The sequence below is a fragment of the Ochotona princeps genome, chromosome 4 (assembly GCF_030435755.1).
Source record: "Ochotona princeps isolate mOchPri1 chromosome 4, mOchPri1.hap1, whole genome shotgun sequence".
NCBI lineage: Eukaryota > Metazoa > Chordata > Mammalia > Lagomorpha > Ochotonidae > Ochotona > Ochotona princeps.
The window spans coordinates 62,798,714-62,820,704 of record NC_080835.1 but is presented as its reverse complement, the minus strand read 5'-3'; the positions used below and the strand labels follow the sequence as shown (position 1 = coordinate 62,820,704).

Below are 21,991 nucleotides of genomic sequence, written 5' to 3'. Positions count from 1 at the left end.
ATAGCTTATGTCTTGTCAGTCACATCAGAGGACAACTTGTTACTGCAGAAATTCTTTAAAAATATATTATTTTTATTGTTATTATTGTTTCCCATGATACAGTTTTATGGATATAGGAAGTCTTCCCTCCCCTTCCATGATGCAGAGAATCAAATTATTCATGTTTCCTCGGAAGCATGTCTTTAATCTGTCAATCTGTAGTGTTTCAAGGCACAAGCAAAGTTTTAAGGCTATTAACATATCATAAGAGCTGTGGAAAACATAAAGGAATTCACCAGGAAATATACTGTGAGTACACCTATGAGCTTTGCAGTTAGTGGAGGGACCATGTTCTTTTTCAGTTTTGTATAATCGGCATCAAGAATGAAAAATATTAACATCCTAGTGGACACCACTGTATTATTTCATTTTATCCAAACCTTTCATGTCAAGGCCCAGGTGTGTAGTGAAACCTTTGTGAATTCACAACTCCTAAGTTTGGATAAAGAATCATCCAAAAGCTGCTATCAGCTTTTTGTACAAAATACGGATTCTCCTGGAGCCAGGCATGCTGTATTCTTGAATATAACATTTCTATATGACAAGGATGCAAATTGGTACTTAGAATTTTGTTAGATTTTGAGTTCAATTTAATGTATCCCAATATGTAAATATCAAAATAGAGATTCACAAGTTCCGCATGGGACAGGCATTCTGATTTAACAAGAGCCCAGTGGTAAAAATAATGGCTGCTTATTAAAAAGGGTTTCTAGGAGGAGGTGAGTCAAGACCCTAGAAGGGTAATTTCAGGTGGAATCCACCTCCTTTGGTCAGAGGTTCTGATCAGCCTGCATCAACTCAGAGAATTCTAGCTCAGAGAGGCCATTAATGTTGTGGGCCCTGAAAGTAGAGAACATGAATAGCTTGATGACTGCTTCCAACAAAACCTGTTGGTACAGGCCTGCTTTCAGAATGCTGACTTGAAGATTTGCTGATATAAAGGACTAATCAAAATGTCTAAGTGAAACCATATTCTTCTCCTTTACCTACAGAATCCAACAGTGCTGGACTTATGTTTTTGGATATTTAGGCTTAAAAAAAATTTTGTTTTGAATGTTGGGAAATTTCAATTCACACAGTCCCTATGTTTTATCCAAAGCAAACAATCCCTACTGATTGAAAATTCCAATTTGCCAACTAATAATGTATCATTTATAAAATAACTTTGAACATTAGAAAGTAGAGCCATTCAGACTAAATCTTTATGTAAAAAAATAAGGGAGCTGAGTAAGTACTATAAACATGTTCAGGGTTTTGCCATTTGAGTGTAATTTTGTTGGGATCTGGAGTGTCTTTGTGATAGACAAAAGATGATATACTAAGATCTGTCAGTCAGTTACATGTATTTAGTTATAGTTACAAACACTGAAAGGCTACAGATGTTCAATCTATTTAATTCAGCATCTATAGTCCACTTTAATTGTCCAGTCCTCATGAAAAGCAAAATTTGCAGGGTTGGGGCTGGCCACATACTTGGTTGTAGTTTTAGGATATCACATCTGTACCATTCTTGCTGCTGTTACGTCCTTTAATAAGGCTGTGATTTCTACTTCCCTCCTTGAGAATATGCATTGTTCATGCTCAACAACCTGAGATAAATAAGGGAAAATAATTGGTTAATGGTTTACACAGTCCAATACCATTTGTCTACAAACTGCTCTTCCTGATGAAGTTATAACCCCTGAACTTCATGATATTTACAGAGAAATGTTGGCATCAGTTATATATTCAGCAGTGAAGCCATTATATTACATTGAATTGGCCCAACTGACTCCATACACAAGACCATTTTAACTCTCCCAAAGTGAACCCTCTTCATACTCAATGAGCTGAATCCTGGTTCTCTAACTTCCGTCCCCATGAACCTCAACTCATGGACTCGTGTTGATTGTGACTTGTGTGTCAGTTCCAAAAAAATCTATGGGTGTTTGACTCTCTTTTCTCCCAGAAGTTCACCAGTACATTTAGATGGTGAATATAATCCCTGTTTCTTCTTGGGTTCAGGGAAACTTTGATTCTACCCTAAGTCATCGTTTGCATGTGTCTGTGTAAAAATATTTGAGGTCTCTTGAAGAGGCACCTCTTGCATCAGGATCAAAGCACATTTACTTTTGCGTTCAATTGGCATGGAGGTACTTTGAGCCTCCATGAAATGAACTCTTAATTTTTTTCTGATCTATTGAAAGTCTTATATCAGCAGCAATATCAATACTGCCAATCTATAGACAGGCAAAGTAAAGGCTTCCCTCTTCAAGGCCCTGTCCTGTGGAAACAGATCAGGGGTGCTGATTTGATTGCTTCGCTTATACAAATGTCTGCAGTAAAGAACTATCCTCCTGTGAAACTCTCTGTAATCAAAATGCTGATAATACTGCACTGCTCCCATGGGTGCCTGCATCAGGTATCATACCAAACAGTGCATCCACCATCGCAGACTGACTTAGAACTAAAGGAACTTCATTTCTGATGGTTAGACTACCTGGGTATCCACAGATAACTGAATTTGACATTCCTTTTAGGCAAATCAGAGCTTTTCTGTTTACCAATGAATGCACTGATTTAGTCATCATGCGTAATATTTTATTTTTATGTGTAAAAATAAAAGTAAAGAAGAAGGTAATATATATCCTCTGTCCTTCAAGTAACTCTAACAAAACACCAACAAAAGAGCCATCTATAAATACATACTTTATCACACAAAGTTTTACTCTCAACGATAAAGCTAAACTGTGGGGGTAGAGAAGAGGGGTTTCCACAACACAGTGGAAGTAAAGAAACCACAGTATCTGCTTCCGGTGGCTGCCAGTTTTTCTCATTTTATGATCAGTGGAGGTATACATCTCCGTGTTATCTGACAGTTAGCCCACTGAGAATAAACCTTAGCAAGAGAGACTGACTAGCAGATTGGCGAGGAAGTCCTGTCATGCATGACAGAGTTAGCAAAAACTTTTGGGAGGTTTGTTTGAATTTGTTTTCAAGTGATTGGTCTGCCACTACTTGAGAATGTGTCATAAATTCACGTAAAACAAAGGGCTGTTTTTAGCAGTTAACCATACAATATGGTCAACATATTTGCTATCAATTCCTGATAATGTTTCACCATTCATTTTCATAGGTTAAATTCCTTATCCTTTTCGTTTCAGCAAACTAGGGCTCTGAGTATTCTGGCATTGTCGCTGTCAATTGTTGTAAAAGGTCTAAAATTTTATCTCATTTCTCAAGCTAAAGAAGTTAGCCTACCACAGTTTCATGGATGCTGCTGACTGAAGACTCTTTGGGGGACAAAGATAAACTATTTTATTGCTTGCAAGAATAAAAGTAGCCAGAGTATCAATAGTTTATTGTACATGTTTCTACAGTTTCAGTTCTTATTTGGGAGTGCATGGTTAGGTGGTAGATACATTCATATGCAAGGTGTTACATTGTAGGTTGCTTTTCACCAGTTTGGAGAGCATATCTCCTTTATAATGGTCAGTAAGCAAATGCATGCTTTTGCTCTGGGAGTAGATATTATTTCTGTCATGCAAATCTATGGTTATTAAAAAAAATCCTTGAAAAGATAACCCAGAACAAAAGCCAACTGTTCTATACTTATTCTGATTTCCAATAGTTACCATAGAGTATGATTAAGTGTAATAATTTGTGTAAGATGAAATCAACCCTTCTATCTTCAACTTGCCATTTACCATGTTCAGTTTTTACCAGAGCATCAATTTACTGTTTTTTTTTTTTTTTTTTTTTTTTTTTTTTAGTGAATAGTCCAAATTCAACACTTCCTAGTGTAAAGCTTTGAAACTTAAGAATTTGACTTTGAATAACTGTCCCATTTTACATCTTCTCTTTGGGAGCAACATAAAAATGGGTTAGACAGTAAATTTATTTTCTAAAATTGACATAAGCATCACCTAATAATGATTGCTCAGGTATTATATTATTTAATGTGCATATTAAAAGTTTGAAAACATTTAAATTATAGTACAGAAAATGCATAGAAGTATTTATTTTTAAACTTCATTTTAAAGCTTACAGGTTGCAATGGACCAAAAGAAAATGCTTCGTGTATTGATCAAAATAAAGAAAATCAGTGTTTTGAAAATGAAACTGAAGGAAAGATAAACGTAAGTGTTAGTGTTTCTCCCCCTATGCTTAATTGGTGAGATTTGTCTTGCTCTGTGTTGATAGGTTTCTACAATGTATTCAGAAGAAAATCTATATTCAACCTCTAACTTTGGTCAACACGGGTTTTCTTGCCTCTGAGCTTACATTCAGTTTATATCATTCAGGGTAGTTTTGGGATCTGTATTTTGGTACCTATTCTCCAATTACTATTGATCATCCAAATACTTTGTAAGAAATTTGCATTCCTCTCTTGAAAAATGTTTTTGTTGTAAACAGAAGGTGCTAGCTGAGGAAGGAACAATATTACAGATGTTCCTCTAAGAAGGGAAGTCATGCAGTTTGACAGTGGCACTATATTTTTCCAAAAGAGTACAGGGAGAGTAGACTTCTGTACTGGAGTAATGAATACTTAGAAAGTATCCTAATTGTCTACAAGGGTATTTGTGTTTTTGTTTCCTGAAAATGAATTCATCAAGCTTAAGTGTGATAAAAACATGCCAACTTGTCAGACAGCAATAAATTCTGGCAAATGTATTGGAGAAACTTGTACTTCGTTCTTAGGAAACAATATTGCTAGTCTACACTACTTTAAAAACTTCAATTTTGTTATCTTAGAAGAAACTTAATGAGATCCTGAATATTAACATGTTTAATATTGCCGGGATAATAGTAAATTTGTATTCAATTGAAATTAATTGCTAGCTTTACATTTTATTGCAGTGGTATTTTATTTAAACCTGGTAACAAAAAATAGATATCATTGAAAACTTACATCATTATTAGTGAAAAACATTTTACATTTAATGTGGTTGTTACCTTGGTTTTTTCTGCTACCTTCTTTGAATAATTTTAAATAATTAGAAGCATTTTTAGGGGTATGTCCTATATTTAAATAAACCTTACTTACAAAATAGGAAACTTGGAAACTTGTTATTTCACAGAGCAGCTATGAAGTAGAGGGTTGTTAAATGAATTCAGAGGGTAAGGGGAGTACTTAAAGGATTGGCAGGACTTAATGACTAGTGGATAGGAGGTATCAGAACAAACATATAGATATTTGGGAAGCTTCCCTGGTAAATGAAGAGTTTAGATTCAGTGATAGCACCTTGAATTTAAAGTATTGGGAACAACTATGAGGAAATATCTTGAGAGGGGCAGGGCATATTGGTTGAGAACTGAATGTTAACAGCAAAGGAAGACAGCAGATGAAGGATCCAAATTTAGAATCCAGAATTTGTATCTTGGTTCTATCAGTAGTAAATGACCTCAAGCAGATTCAGTAACTTACATTTTTATTCATAAAATGAATTAAACCTATTGTGCTTATCTTTTTAAAAAAACATATTTATCTTTGAAAGGCAGATTTTTACAGAGAATAAAGGAAAGACACACGGTGAGAGAAAGAGAGATCCTCCATTTACTGGCTCATTTCCTAACTGACCTTAACTACCAGAACTGGGCTGGTCCAAAGCCAGGATCCAGGAGCTTCCTTTGGGTCTCATATATGGATTCAAAAACCTGAGCTGTCCTCTGTTGCTTTCCCAGTTTGTTATCGGGGAGATGGATTGGAAGTGGAGCATACAGAACTGGAAAGGGTGCCCGTATGGGATACCATACCATAGGTGGAGGATTAACTGACTGAGCCATCATACCTACAACTGTTGTGCTTATTCTGCATGAGTGCATTAAGGGCCAAATGCAGTATTTAAAGAAAGGATTAATGTTAGCTGTCCAAAAGCGATTGCTTTGGTGCACAGAGCCTAAGATTAACATGCTAATAACATGCATGGACTACTGACTGGTGATCAATAACCAACCTTTTTAGTGACCTCAGACTTTTATAGACCAAGGGTCATATAGGATAAGGGAGGAGATTTTGAGCTTATCTTCGGAACCATCAATTGTTTCAACACCCTTGTTTGAAACTCTTTTGTATATCCCACCAAGTGTTCTCATTCACATGCGATCCACTCAGTTGTTCTCATACAAACAATGTCCATTTAGTGTCCAATTGTTCTCATACTAATGTTATCCTATCAATTGTAATCCTGTGCTCACTGGCCTTTTGTGGTCACAGTGTCCTTCTATAGATTAACAATAAGTAAATGCTCTGGATTTTGCATATATTTGGAAATATAACCAGGACATCAAATGCCTCTTCAAAATATTTAATTTTAGATCAGATTTTACTTGTTTAAGCTCTATTTTTTTTTTTAGCAGATTATAGCTAGTCCTTTGACTTAGAAGTGATAAATCATGGGACTAAGTAGGTACCATGCAAATACAATAGTAAATGAGCTTTTAAACACATCAATGGGCATTGAAGCGTAGTGCAACCCAACCTACCCTATTATCCGGCCCATACTCATACTGGTGGGTGCTGTTCTGGCTGGCCACCCCTGCCCTAATCCTGGTTTTCATGCTTTCCAGTGGGACTGGTAATTCAAGAAGGAGACGCCCACTATTTCCCTCCTGGGCCACTTCCACAACCAGATTATACACTCTCCAGGTGGTTCTGCAGTTTAACTTGACAGAATTAGCCCCCAGTACCAGCCTCTGCCATCTGATGCTGTGACAACACCCAACCAACCCTCACCCACTCTAATTAATGCTTGTACCAGTCAGAACTGTCAGCCCAACCTGGCTTTTCCCTCATTCAGCTCATATGAGGCCCACAGGTATTGTAGCCCTGCCCAGTCTGGTCTGCCCCCATCTCAGCTCACGCTCTCCAGTGGTCGAGGTGTTCCAGCAATCCCTCTACCAGTTTTGCCCCCTCCCTCCCTGGTTCTCACGTGTGCTGGTTGGGTGTTGCAGCCCAGTCTTGTACGACCCACCTTATCTTGGCATTTGCCAGTGGGTGTTGTAGCTTGGCCTGGCCCAGTCCACCCTCAATTCCAACTGACATTGGTGAGGGGTATAGCTACCCAGCCTACCAGGCATCCAATCCCAGCCATAATGTGCACTGGTATGTGTTGTGACCATTCCTGCCCTGACCCTCACTCTGTTCTGGTGCTCAGATTTGCCAGCAGGTGATGTGAACTGGTTCAGCTTGGTCCACCCCCGACCTATGCCAAATGTGTTACAGTGGGTACCTTTCCCTGCCCTGGTCTGGGCTGCTCCCTATCATGGTTCTTGCACTCACCTGCAGGGACCGTGTCCTGCCAGAGGCATTGCCCAGGATCCTCCATCAGAACCTCTCCCATTGCCAGATCTTGTGCATGGTGGTGGGTCCCTTAGCCAGCCCTCTTTAGTCCACCTCCTGTCTTAGCAGAAACAGTGGCCTTTCCTGTCTGACCTTCAACCCATTCCAGTTCTTACTGTTGAATGTTTCAGCCCGGCCAAGGCTCATCCATACCCAGACACAGCTCACACATGGCTCTGTAGGGGCTGAGACCTAGCTTAATCCATCCTACATCTACCCAGATGGTGCTGGAGTCTAGCCCGACCTGGTGCATTCACACTTGTACCACACTTGTGCCAAGGGAGACTGCAGCCATGTCTAGACAAGAATGCAACCCCCACTCCAGCCCCTGCACTTACCAGTGGGAACCCCAACCCAGTTAGGGTGTCTTCTTAGCTCCCTAATCAGGCCTGTTCCCAACCATAGATAGCGTGCATGCCAGTGTTTGCTCTGACCCAGTTTGGCGTAGTCCCTCACCTGTCTTGGCCTTTACCTTCGTTGCTGTGGCCTAGTATCCCTGGCTCATGCAGACCAGCAGGTGTAAGAGTCTAGCTCGGCATGACCTGTGCTCCATCCTGATTTCTGTTCTTCCTTGTGAACTAAGATATACTCAGCCCTACCTGGTACACCCCCTTCCAGTTGCAGCTCAGTCCACCCATATCCTGTTTTTTGATGCGCATTCGGGTGCTGCTGCCTTGACCTGCCCAGATTGTTGTCAGTTCCTTTACCCATAAGTGATGGCAGGTTCCGTGGTCTCCTAGTTCAGCCCATCGCCACCCCAACTTGTGAGCTATCCAATGGGACTTGTATTTCTACAGGGTTGGGCCCACTCTTTCCCTAGTGAATCTACTCCTGGATCTGGTTCTGTTGCGTGTTTGTTAGTGTCCTGACCCTGTCAAGTGTGACCAATCTCCTGTTGCGCCACTCAGTCAGGTACTGGTACCTCGCCCTGCCAAATAGGCCCCCAGCCATAGCTTTCTTGTGGACTGGTGTGTGGCAGTCAGTGATGCTCTACACTAACAGCCCATCTCAGGATTCCAATGTGGGTTGGTGAATTAGTCTGGCCCAAATAGAATTTATATAATCTCCCCTGCAAACCTTCAAATCTCAGTCTCAGGGCTTTCAAGCAAGTTCCATGACCCCATCACTAGGAATCACACAGAATTCATTCCTCACCTACAGCCACACTAGCCTAATCCCTGGATGTCCCTATGCAGCAATTACATACCCTAAAAACCCTAGAGCTTGCCTCCTGGTGGCCAGTAGGCAGAGCCTGGTGCCAAATAGGCAGACAAAACCTAGGACTCAGTCACCATGTGGCAACCGTGCCCATGAGTCAAGTCCAGGGCATTGGGTCTGACCTGGCCTGGGTACTCTCCACAAGTGGGTTGCCACCACTGCGGAAAGCTGCTATCACCCGAGCCGCCAAGGTCAAACACCCCAACATTTATTTCTTTATTTGAAAGGCAAAGTTATGGAAAGAAGACATAGAGATATCTTCCGCTTTCTGGTTTGCTGTGCAAATTGCCATAAAACCCAGGGCTAAGCTAAGCTGAAGGCAGGCACCAGGAACTTCATCTGGATCTCCCAAGTGTGTGGTGGTAGCCCAAGCACTTGAGCCATCCTCTGCTGCTCTCCTAGGTGCATTAGCAAGGAGCTGAATCAGAAGCAGGCAGCCAAGACACGAAATGGCAACCATATGGGATGCTGGCTTTGGTGGTTTCAGCAGTTTAACTTATTATTCCACACTGCTGGCCCCTATAAATAAATAATTTAAGAAAAGGGAACAATGAACAGGGTGAAAGACAGTGAACAAAACCAGACAATTTCAAAAATACTGTGTTTGCTGTGGGATTAATATCCATAATATTCTATTTGATTTGGTATTAATCTCCAGAATATGTAACAAATGTTTATATCTCAACATCAACAAGGACAACAAAAACTCAGAGATGAGCAAAGGAACTGAAATAGACACTTCTCCAAAGATAGTAACATGCCTATCATGTTAAAAGACACTCAACACTACTAATCTCAAGAGATTTGAGATATGTTTACACTGATTAGACATTACATAATGTATAAATATTCCACAGTATCTCAGCAATATGCTCAATTTTTAAGTGTCAGTTATGAATAAAAAATTAAAGTAAGCATGAATTCAACCAGGATAAATTGTATCCACTTGTACAGGAAAATATCATTTACTAAAGAACATAGTACCAATTCATCATATGGTGAAAATGTCAGTTCAAAAACTAGCTTCAAGATCCAAATGTAGAACTTTTAATACAACATATTTGCTTTTCAGATGCTCAGAGTCCACAGCTTTTTGAAGCCACATGGTTTATTCAACCTTTTTGAAGCATTAGCAATTAATTATTTTTACTTCAAAATTGTCTTTGTAAGAATGTCACAGAAAAGAGACTGACAATCAAAATACACCATGTGCACATTAAATAATAAAAAAAGATTTATTTTTTTGAAAGACAGAAAAAAGAGAGAGAGAGAGAGAAAGACAGAGAAAGAGATTGTTCAGCCACTGTGTTACTCTCCAAATGGCTGCGAGTGCTGGAGCCAGGCAGGTCTGAGGCCAGGGACCAACAGATTCTTCTGGGTCTCCCATGTGGGTGCAGAGATGCAAGTACTTGGACCATCTTCCACCGCTTTCCAAGGCACATTAGCAGGGAGGTGGATAGGGCACAGAGCAGTGGGATTTGAACTGGCACCAATGTGAGGTGCTGGTGCTACTCCACAGCCACTTGTGTACACCTTTGAGCATGATTCTGTCGTAGTTTACATCATCTTTGTATTTAACAAGTATTAAGCAAAAACTTTATTAAATTTATTCATATCAGTAAAACAAATCTCAACGAGTTATCCCTTTATAGCCATCAGGATGCCTAGTATCAAAGAACAGAAAACAACAAGCTTTGGTGAGGATATAGAGAAATTGTAGCCTTTGAACAATTTTAGCGGCATATGAAATGTTGCAGATATAGCAAACTGTATAATGTTTCCTAAAGATTAATGATAGAATCATTAAAAGATCCATCAAGTCTAACTTCTGGATTATTTACATGTGCCTATATTTATGTATGTATGTATATGTGCAAATATATATTTGAATTTGCAAGTATATATGTATGTGTGTTTATTTATGCAAGTATATATTTGAATTTTATAGTGTTAAATAAGAATAAAATCCTTTAAAAATATATAGCATTGATGAACTTGAGGACATTATGTAAAATAAAATAACATAGTTATACAGGATACATGTTTTGTTGATCTTTTCCTTTGCAGTAGGGAAGCTTCTTAGTTTGAGCTAAGTCCCATTTATTTTGGCTTTGCTTGCTTGGGATTTTGGTGACTTTTCTAAGAAGTCATTACCAATGTCTATATCTTGTAAAATGCTTCCTTTATTTTACTCTAATAGTTTGAGCGTTTCTGGGTGCAGATTTAGGTACGTAAGCCATTTATAGCTAATTTTTGTGTAAAGTGAAAGATGGGGCTCTTGTTTCTTCTGCAAGCTGCCATTCAATTGTCCCAATAGCATTTGTTGAAGAAACCAGTCTTTTTTCTCTGGGCTGTTTTCAGTTCTTTTATTGAGAATTAGTTGGCTTCTGTACAGCAAAGGAAACAATCAACAAAGTGCCAAGGCAACCAATAGAAAATCTTAATACACTACACAACAGATAGGGGACTAATACTCATGATTTACAATGAGCTTCAGAATCTCAAAAATGGCAGAACTACCAGCTCTGTTAAGAAATGGGGGAAGAAATGAACAGGTGTTTTTCAAAAGAACCAATTGAAATGGCTAGTACACATATGAAAATAAATGCTCAGGCTTCCTACCTATTGGGAAATCACAAATGAAAACCACATTGAGATTCCACCTAACCTCTGTTAGGGTGGCCTGCATGCAGAAATCTACTAATAACACCTGCTGGTGTGAATAAGGGAGAAGAATTACCCTACTTAATGGAAGTATAGGCTTGTGCAACCTTAAGGAAGTCAGTATGGAGAGTGCTAAGAGAACTGACAATAGATCTGCTGTGTGACCCAACTACCACTCCTGGGAATACATCCAAATTAAGTGAAATTAGCATTTAAGAAAGCAACCTGCAACCCTAAATTTATGGCAGCACAGAACACAGAAACGAAGACATGGAAACAGCCCAGATGCCTGTCCAAAAAGGAATGGATAAAGAAACTGTGATATATTTACTGCATGGCACATGGAATATATACTACAGAGTGATGAAAAAGAATGAAATTCTGTCATTTGCAACAAAATGGTTCCAATGGGAGACCATTATGTTCAGTGAAATAAGCCAATGCCAAATAGACAAATATCATGTATTCTTTTTTATATAGAACAATATTTATGCAAAATATAAAAAGATAGATATATAGGTGAAAAAGTGTATACATATATTCTCATAAATGAACTGTGTAATGGAGACTTGCATACCAGGAAGTGAAGATATTTCACAGTAGGCATCTCTACTCCCTAATAAAAGGAGAACTAGTGCAACAGTTAAATTTACCTTGATAATACTGTACTAGATTTTCTATCTTTATCTATAATTCCATGATGTACTTAAATGCAGAAATGTAAAAGTAGTAACTGTTACTAAAGGACTATAATATGGCTGGAAATGGTGGGAGTGGAAAATGGGGAGGGAGAGGAGATGGCAAGGGAAAAACTCCTGTACCTACAGAAATGTATCATGGAAAATAATAAAAATTGAAAATATATTTAAAAATAAAATCATAACAATTAAAAATGATAAATACTGTTTTATTTCATTCAAGTGCAGTATCAGTCTCATAAAACTGAAAGTATGAAGTGGTTGCTTAGGGCCAAAGGGACAGTGCAGGGAGAATTACTGTTTGGCAGGTATTGAATTTAAGTTTTGCAAGATGAAATACTTCTAGAGATATGTTGTTCTCGATGTAAGTGCACTTAACATTACAGAACTTTATACTTGAACGTGGTTGAGATTGTGGGTTTAATGTATCATGTTTGTAGCCGTGGTGCTTCAGACCCAAAGAAAATGTTGAATCGGAGGATTGAAACAAAATTTGATTTATATAATCCAGAGAAATGACTCTCCTCACTTGTAGATTGTTGTAGATTTGTTCTACTGTTGTCCCGCTGAAGGAAAATCTGGCATTTGATGTGAATCATCTAATTTAGAGTATTAGTCCATTTCATTTTGACAAGTTAGACTATCCTAGGACTTTTTTTTTTTAAATTGAGATTAAGGTAGTTAGCACTAGATGCAGTTTGTATTTTCCAATGTCAGTGAAAGCATAGTGTCAAGCTTCTACATAATTGGAATTTTAGAGGTTAATTATGTTTCTTATCAATAGAATAATGTAGTTAATTTTAAATAATTCTGCTTGATAATTGAAAAAACAGAATAAAACAATTCTTTCCTTCCAGATTAATGAAGATAACTGTTTTGAGTATCTTGAAGTGATGAAGATTCAGTGTTTTGCTTATTAATAAGACTTCAGTGTCTCTAATAGCATTGCAGAAATCAAATTTTTGTGTTATCAGGTCTGACATATTTATAAAGATGTGTTTTAACTAATGAACTAAAATAGTAATTTATTATTTAACACAGTTATTTAGATGTCTCTAAAGGAAAACACGCATTACATAAATGAGGTTCTGTTCATCTTAACGTATCCCTACTGAAGTTTATTTTTGTTTTACATGTTTGAAAAAACAAAGCATATTCTGTTGAGATACAGTACACTAAGATGGTTTATGGTGTGTACCACATGGATCAGAGGGATAGTACGATGTCTTTGAAAGTGTAGGCAAATTATTACAACAAAGATGAGATGAGATTTAGATTATCAAGCTTAAATCTGGTTCATCCACTCAGTCAATAAAGCATCCAGCATCCGGTCAATAGAGCATTCACCAACTCAATATCTATATACATTTCAATAGTCAGTTCTTTTGAATCTTAAATTCTTCATGTGTGAAAGCATATTTAATTCACTTATAATAAATACTTAATGATATACATTCCTAAAAGTCCTAAACACAACCTGTTCAATAAAAACGTAATGCTTATTTACAAATTATATACCTGGTAAGGAGTTTAGATCTAAAATTTGTGAGGAATTTATGCAATTCAATAGTATAAAAACAGAATATTTGATTAGAAAATAAGTAATGACCTGAATAGATTTTTCCTCAAGGAAGGCATAAAAGTAGACAATAGTCATATGAAAAACTTCTCAGGATTATTAGCCATCAGTTAAATGCCAATCCACAAATATATGATAGGGTTGTGCAAGGTGTGACAGCCAGGAACCAGTAGTGGCTTCCAGGTCTCCCATGTGGGTGCAGGGTCCCAAACACTTGGGCCATCTTCCCCTGGTTCTCCTGGAGTCAGTAGCAGGGAATTGGATCGGAAGTGGAGCAGCTGGGACAGGAACTAGAGCCCATGTGGGATGACAGTTTGTCAGACAGTGGCTGCAGCTTTAGCTACTATGCTGTGATGCTGGCCTCAGGGAATCTGATTTAATTAAGAGGGTCCGTTTGAAAAGGTCATACTGAGATGGCAATATTTGAGTAGAGACATAAATAAAAATAATGAGAAAGGAGTCAGTCATGTGAAGATCTTCAAGCAGAATTTCTGGCAAAAGGAGCAACAATTTCAAGTTCCTGAGGAAGAGCCAGTGTAAAATAATGTATGGGATCAAAGAGCAGACCAGTGTGATTAGTGGGTAACAAGGTGGATTTGGGGCAGGGAATTTAATATTACTGTTGAGGTTATTTATTTTAATTTGAAAGCAAAATTGCATGCAAACCATATAGCTTTTTAGGTTTGTGGTTTTTGTATGATTCTTTGTATGTCTTTGTATTTGCAAACTCACAGTATCGTAGAATTATAGGAGAAACTGAGCCACATTGACTTGTACTCATTCAGCAAAGCTTTTAGACACTGTTATGTAAAGTTCACTGTGTAAATTTTAAAAAAGTTTTCTTTATTTGTAACTTACCACTTGAATTATCTAAATTTCAAATATTGTTTAGATGTTGAAAATTTGAGAGCTACATGATTTTCAATTAACTATGTTCCAATTTTTTTATCTAAGAAACATTGACCTGATACTAAGTCTATGCAATTGAAACCCATGATAGAAAAGTAGGTTAAGAGTGAAGATTTCTTTGTTTTTACCACAATTGTTAGTTTACACAAAATTTTCCTTAATTAATATTTTTGTTTCTTTTTTTATAAAGAAACCCTTTTAACCTGTACGGCATACATAGATTGCTGCTTTTCATGAATTGTTTTCATGTTAAATACTATCCTAATATTTATTCATCATAGAAACTCTGGAACGGTCCTTTTCCAGCTGATCTTAATTTCCTATTTGCCTCTGGAGAATTTGGAAATGAGGGCAGGCATTTTTCCATGACCTGTCTGCAGTCTATTTATTTTACTAAGCTAACAAGCTTTTTAGATGTCATTCATGTGCCTGCTGTCCTGGGTATAGGGGGAACAGACAGACGGGAATGGGAGTTCATGTGGGTAGATTTCCTCTGTTATTTCTCTTGCAGTAGATCTTTCTAATGTGAAACCCGTTCCTGGTGATATTTTCCCCAAGACCCTTCTAAATTATAAATGCTTATCAGAGCCGAAAAATACACCTGTCTTCTCAGGGAAACCCCAGATTACCAATCATAGTACTAGAGAAGATTTTTTTTTGAAATTTTTCATGCCTCACTCACAGGTTGCATTCACAGGGAAACTCTTCTGGACCTAAGATATAAGGAGAAAGCAAGGAAATATAGTTTTCATTCTGAATTGGAGTCTTTATTACTTGGGGCAAGTCATATAAACTCAGGGACTTTCAGTTTATATATAAAATGAGAATTATATTGTTTCTTGAAGGGTTTATGAACACCCAAGAAAGCATTTGCAAGTAGCTTCTATAGTATTTTAGATAAGAGACACTTGATAATTTACCATAATTTTAAAATGACTGAACTTTATAATTTCTTCTATCACAAGGGCAAGCATATGGTTTCAGTGGTATCTTGTTGTAGTACTTCACTAGGAAATAGCCCTCATTTTATGGATAAAACTATTTCAAACTATACCTCTTGAATCAGACTGGCTTTTCCAGTGAAAATATTTTTGTTTGCAGTAGCTTCAGCTACATCGAAGAACTAATTTATTTTTTTAATATATGTATGTGCATAAATAAATGTATATATCACAGTTTATGTGTGTATGATTCTCGTTCAAATAAGTGAAATGTGATTAGTTTAGGTGGGCTTTAAAAACTGAAGTATAATGATACCGTAACTGGAACTTGGGTCTTTTATTCCACAAATAGTTATTCTGTAGTTTTTAAGGGCCAAATGTCATGTGGGTGCCAGTGCCATGTACTAAAGCTGCCTTTGAGGAGTGTAGATTCTTGGAGAAAAAACATAGTATATATTTCATTTTTAGAAACTTTTTTCCCTGCTTAAAGCAAGCAAGGTGACTATAAAACATTTAAATGGTTAAGGTACAGGACTAATGAAGTAACTTATGATAGTGATTTTCTGTTACCAAAGAATCGATAAGTTCCTGCCACAATATTTTCTAGGAAATATCAAATAAAGCAGTGTGCAGGCTCTATCTTGCTGAATACTTTCTTGCAAAATCATAGAACCAGCTGAACTCTGTGTCTGTAAAAAAGTGCTCTGAACCAATGTCTTTTCAATTTAAAAATAATGTTTCTGTTGAGGCAAAATAGTGTTAGCATCCTAAGTGCCAGTTCCAGCTTTGGCTGCTCCCCTTCTGATCCAGGTCCCAGCAAATGTTCCTTGGAAGGCAGTAGAAGATGGTCCAAGGCCAAGATAGAGTATATGACATTCTTTTTCTGAAAAAAAATTCTATATGCTTATTTGAAAAGCAGAGGTAGAAAAAAACCAGATAAACTGGGAAAATGATTTCTCCCATCTGCTGATTCACCACGCAATGCCCTGCCAAGACTCGACCAGGCCAAAGCCACAAGCCTGGGACTCCGTGTGTTTCTCCCAAGTGGGCAGCAGTTCCTCATGTTCTTGAGCTATTATCTGCTGCCTCCAGGGTGTAAATTTGCAAAGAACTGCAATTGGAAGCAGAAGCAGGCTTGATCTGAAGCACTCTGATCAGGCATCCTAAATGTGTCTTTTTTTCATTATGTAATTTATTTATTTATTTATTTTATTAATTACATTGTATTATGTGACACAGTTTCATAGTCTCTGGGATTTCCCCAACCCTTTCCCGTACCCTCCCTCCCTGGTGGATTCTTCCACCTTGTTGCAGTATTACATATCAAATTCAGTTGAGATTCTTTCATTGCAAGCATATATCAAGCAAAGAGTCCAGCATCTAAATGTGTCTTAACTGTAGGGCCAAACATCTACCTCTGTGAAATTCTTTTTTCATCTAATTTCTATCTGCCTAAAGTCTTATAGTATATATCCTTCTATTTTCAGCTCAAACATTCCTGACTTAAACATATTAAATGTTCTAAAATAGATGTGGAAAGTATTCAGTTAAATTGGCTACAGTGAGGTTGGTGCAGTCTCAACTGGCTAATCCTCCACTTCTGAGTGCTGACATTCTGTATAGGTGCTGGTTCATTTCCAGCTGCCCCACTTCCCATCCAGCTGCCTGTTTATGGCCTGGAAAAGCAGTGGAGGATGGCCCAAAGTATTGTGATCCTGTACCTGGATGGGAGGAGACCCAAAGGAAGCTCCTGGCTCCTAACTTCAGATCAGTTCAGCTGCAGAGTTGCAGTCAATTTTGGAGTGAACCAGGGGAGGATGGAAGATCTTTGTCTCTCCCCTCTGCAAATCTACCTTTCCAATTAAAAAAATAAATATTAAATTAATGTGATAAGGTAACAAATGAGTGGACAAGTCAGTTGGGAAAGCTTCTTTGACCTTTCATAGTACTGAACCAGGAGACAGTCACCTGATTAGACCAGAACATACCATTACCACGCTAATTACACCAACAGGATAACAGTTCAGCAGAATTTGTTTTTTTAACCCAAAATTTTCTTTAACCACTCTGAAATATTTTAGATAAAATTGAGCTCAAGAGCTCTTGTCCTCCTCTCATCCCTTTTTCTTCTGAACACATACCAGATTTGCTATGAACTTTTGAAGAATTCTTTAGAAAAAGTGTTCTCATTTAGGTGAAATAATGACCTGTTAGATTTTGAGGCATTCATCCTCCCCCCTCCTTTTTTTCAATCAGGAGGATAGTGAGGTTAGAACCTGAATAATTCATGAAAGGTAAAAGAATCTTAAATGTTTATTCTTTTCCATGGAGATCATAATACATGGGAAATACATATATATATATATAGAAGGTGGGGTGGAGAGTGGTCCTACCGGTTTCTTGAAGAGGTATTAAAATTCCTTAGCATTTCTTTTTGATGTTGTCAATGGTCTGTTTGAATAGTGCAGAGAAAATGCTAATGTTCCATTTGTATTGGTCAGGCAGTACTTTCCATTCTACCACATTATTTCTCGTCCTCTCTCATGCTACTGTTCCTCTGAGCTCCTCTTTCTGCTTCATTCTGTCTGTGGTTATGTGTCTAAACGATGGAAAGTACATTACTATCCAGATGATGCTTCTCAAGCATCGCCAAAGCTGTCTGTTTAGCACCTTCAATGAAGGCAGGATTTGACGGGGGAGGGGCAGGGTTAGAGTTAAAATGCTGCAGGAAAGAACACAAAGGTTTACCCACGCGGCGAGGAGGAAAAAGTTTGGGAAAGAACTCTGTTTTGGTCTTGGAATGTGGAACTTTTGTACACACTCTCGAACCTCCTCCAACTCTGAATTTTATAAAATACTTATTTAAATATTCAGATTGTGTATTCACAGAGACCACAAAAACAGGTACATAAGTCAAAGGAGAAAATTAGCATTTTCTACATAAAACCTCCAGATCCGCAGTTTCTTTATGTCCCTGACTGAATTTTCTTTATCCAGCTGTTAGTCATTTGTAAGAAGCTGCCCTTGTAATTGCAAGTGATTGGAAATGTGATGTATGCTGCACCGCATGCACCTTAGCTTTTCACTCGTATCTTTGGAGCCACTTAGGCTCCCGGGAATAAATAGCTTTTTATTACCAAAAGCCGCTGTTCTGGCAGCAAGCAGAACGACAGCCCTTTGATAGATGGGCCGGGTAGTTTTTTTGTATTGTGCTTACTCAGAGTTGTTAGCAGGAAAGAGGAAAGCAGCAAAGGGGACACTTTGGCAAAGGAAATCATATGAGTGTACTGAAGCTGCAGATCAGAATTCAGAAACAAGAGCAAGAGCTGAAATGTGACTCTGGTGCCTGATGTAATGCTCATCTTCACAAGAGAACCGTGCTGGGGGCACTTACAGGAACCTTGTTCTGATCATGGAATCTGCTAAAAGATCCTGCAGCCGCGGAGCCAAGCAAGCCACCAGGAAGTTTTGCCGGAGCTGATTTCTAGAGGATTTTCCGGTGCCCAGCAGAATCCTGCTTGCCTTGTGCTGTATGGAGAAGGACTCGAGTTTCCTATGAGGGCCCCCTTGGAATAGTCGTCTGTGCAGAATCCAGGCTCTGCTTCTCCCAGTGTGCTATTTACCAAAAGGCTTTTCTCACCTTTGCTGATTTGCTGGTGTTATTTCTATGCACTGAGTCCTGTGTAGGGATCCAGGATGGATTGCCTGTGCATTGTCACCACAAAGGTAGGATAGGAAACAGAGCTGATATGTGCAGCATTTTTTCTATTATTTTTCTGGTCCTGTGATTAAACAGCTCTGGTAGGTACTGCCAATTCACGAGATAAAATGATTACTATAATGTACTTTGCTTGGCATTTTGTTCCCTAAGAGGGTTTGAAGGTTCTGACTTTATGTGATTTCAACTTCTTAAAGTGGTATTGTGTGTTTGTGCAAATGAAAGAAGAATTTGCCTGTGTGTACGTGTGTGTATGTATGGTAGGATTTGCTTTTGCATAGATTTGGAGCTCTTAATTGACATCTGTAATAGTAGTGCAACTCACACATCATTTGACATGTCAGGGTAGACTTTCTGAGTGTAATAATTAATGTTTCACTTAAAAATCATGTCTTCTATGTTTGAAGAAGCCAATCAGCTTTACTGTGGTCTGACATATTGTTTCTGATTGGAGAGTTCTAATATTCTGCATTTACTGAATTTTTTTGAAAGGAAAAAGTCCTTAGGCCATGATTTAAAACAAAGTATTAAGCAAATAACAGACTATGTAATTCATGTCTAACTGATTCTGTTTTGATTAGAAGCAAATAAAATATTTGCACTTTCAGAAATAGAGGCAAAAGTGGGAGTGGAGTTAAATCAATAAGTGTGCCTCTTATGTATTTATTCACAGAAACTAGCAAAAAATTTCAAATATGTTTTATTCTATTGGGAATTCTAAACAGTCTGATTAAATCTCATACATTCTAGTTATCTGGATAAAATGTATGTTGTTTTTAGAAAATTCAATTAAAAGGAACATTATATTCCTTTTAATTTTTCATTTAAACACATGATGAGTTAATTTGCCATCTCTTTCAGTATCTCACATTGATTGAATACTAATTAAACACGACTAAATCAATAGCTTAATGTGTGAGACTCATTAAGTGTAGATTTTCCACTGTGATCTTTGAAGTCATAAACCAAACTTCTCATTTTATGACCTTAAATATTTTACTTTTGCATACTAAATTCTAGGAAGTCTTAATGGATATCTTCCCAGAGGTCCAACTATCACATGGAAACTTCAGTTGATGTTACTGAATTCAAAACCTGAAAACATTGATCAGGTTTTTAAATTAGATAACTCTTATTTTAGTTGAAAGAAACTGACAAAGCATCTCACTTTGCCTTTTTTTTTCTAATAAGGCAGTAAAAATAAATAAATATATAAACAAATTTGTAAGTAAAACAAAAAGAAACAAAAGCTAAGTTAGAAAGTGTGTGTCTTTATGTATTCAAGGAAAGGATGTATTCGCCTTAAATATGTTTTACTCTTTCTTAGGTGTTATACTTGGTGTTACTTTTCTTGAAAGAGTACTGTTAAATCTTACTGGTGTTCTATAATTGTTTGCTTTCAATTTTAATAATTCAAATAATATGACACATAATTAGTATTTTAAATTTGCTTAAAAAGTTATTAGAACTCAACATTTGAACTGTATTGCATTGAACAAATTTATTCAACACTAAAAGCTAAGCACCCACAACTTGGAAAACCCAATCTAATAACAGCATGTCATATTCTTTATGTTCACTTGCCAAAATATAATGGCCATAAGCATCAAGAAAAACATATTATTTTACTTTAATGCTGTCTAAAAAGCAGCCATCGTTCTAATAGTTCATCTTATAAATTATGTAATTTAGCAAGATGAGCAACACTCATGTGTTTAAGGATAAACATGCTTACAACAAAGTTGCATCACAATGTTTAAATGGCAAATAATGCACAGTTGATTCAAAAGATCCACATAGGTGAGGAGACTCTTTTTGGAGACTTCAGACTTTAAATTCTGATCATTTCACCTAATTTTTATTCCTTTAATAATTTTATGTATTTAAAAAAAATATTTGCTTATTTTCATTGGAAAGTTAGATATACAGATAGGCGAAGAGACAGAGAGGAAGATCTTCTGTTCGCTGATTCACTCCCCAAGTAGCCGCAGGGACCTAAGCTGCTCTAATCTGAAGCCAGGAGCAAGGAGCCTCTTCTAGGTCTCCCACATGGGTGCAGGGTCCCAAGGCTTTGGGCCGTCCTCAACTGTTTCCCAGGCCAAAAGCAAGATGCTGGATGGGAAGCAGGGCCACCAGGATTATAACCAGCACCCATATGGGACCCTGGCATGTGTAAAGTGAGGACTTCTAGCCACTAGGCTACCACACAGGGCCCAATTTTACTAATTTTTACTTTATGTTTTAATACTTTACTATTTTTTCTTAACTGAACATGCATTTGGGATGCCCTTGTTCAACTTTCTTGGGTCTTTTGACAGAAAACTTGTTCATAATTTGGAACTTTGATTCACATTCAGTTGAACTCATCTCTTTTTCTGCCAGCATAAGTCTACCTTATAGCAGCTTTGGCTGAGGTGCTTCCTTCATTTCTTGCCTTACAGAAACTCTCTCTGAGACTGGAATTATTATGTATCTTGCTCTGTCCTGAACTTCACTTCACCCATAGCACATGTTAATACCACAGCTAGCCACCACACCTCCTAAAGTTTTCAGTGGCATGGAGACATAAGTACCTTTATTGGTAATAGCATCTGGTTCTTACTTCCTTCCTTGGCTTGACATGAAAGGCACTCATTGTCCCCTAAGATCCTCCTAGACCTCATTGCTTTTTAAGTTTTCTAATTCCCCTCTATTATACATGCTGTCTAAATAAATTCCTCTTTCTGTCTTTGCTCCGGTGTCTTAAGAATGAATGTTAGGAGAAGCATAAGAGAAAGTATTATGACAAATCAAGAAATATCAGTCCATAATGGAAATATAAAGGGTCCCATGACATTAGAGAAACAGTTTTATTTTCTCTGCATGGAAAGGGAAGAAATGATGTGGCACATTTCATGATAACCT

The 21,991-nt window shown here is 37.6% G+C and overlaps 1 protein-coding gene across 1 annotated transcript in view; it reads left to right on the top strand.

The window, feature by feature from the left end:
• Window positions 1-21,991, top strand: part of LOC131479996 (disks large homolog 1-like) — a 979,279-nt gene that overhangs the window by 315,476 nt on the left and 641,812 nt on the right. Inside the window, exon 4 of the mRNA XM_058662300.1 lies at window positions 4,062-4,157. Within this exon, the coding sequence (XP_058518283.1) occupies window positions 4,062-4,157 (96 nt within the window). The remainder of the gene's footprint in view (window positions 1-4,061; window positions 4,158-21,991) is intronic.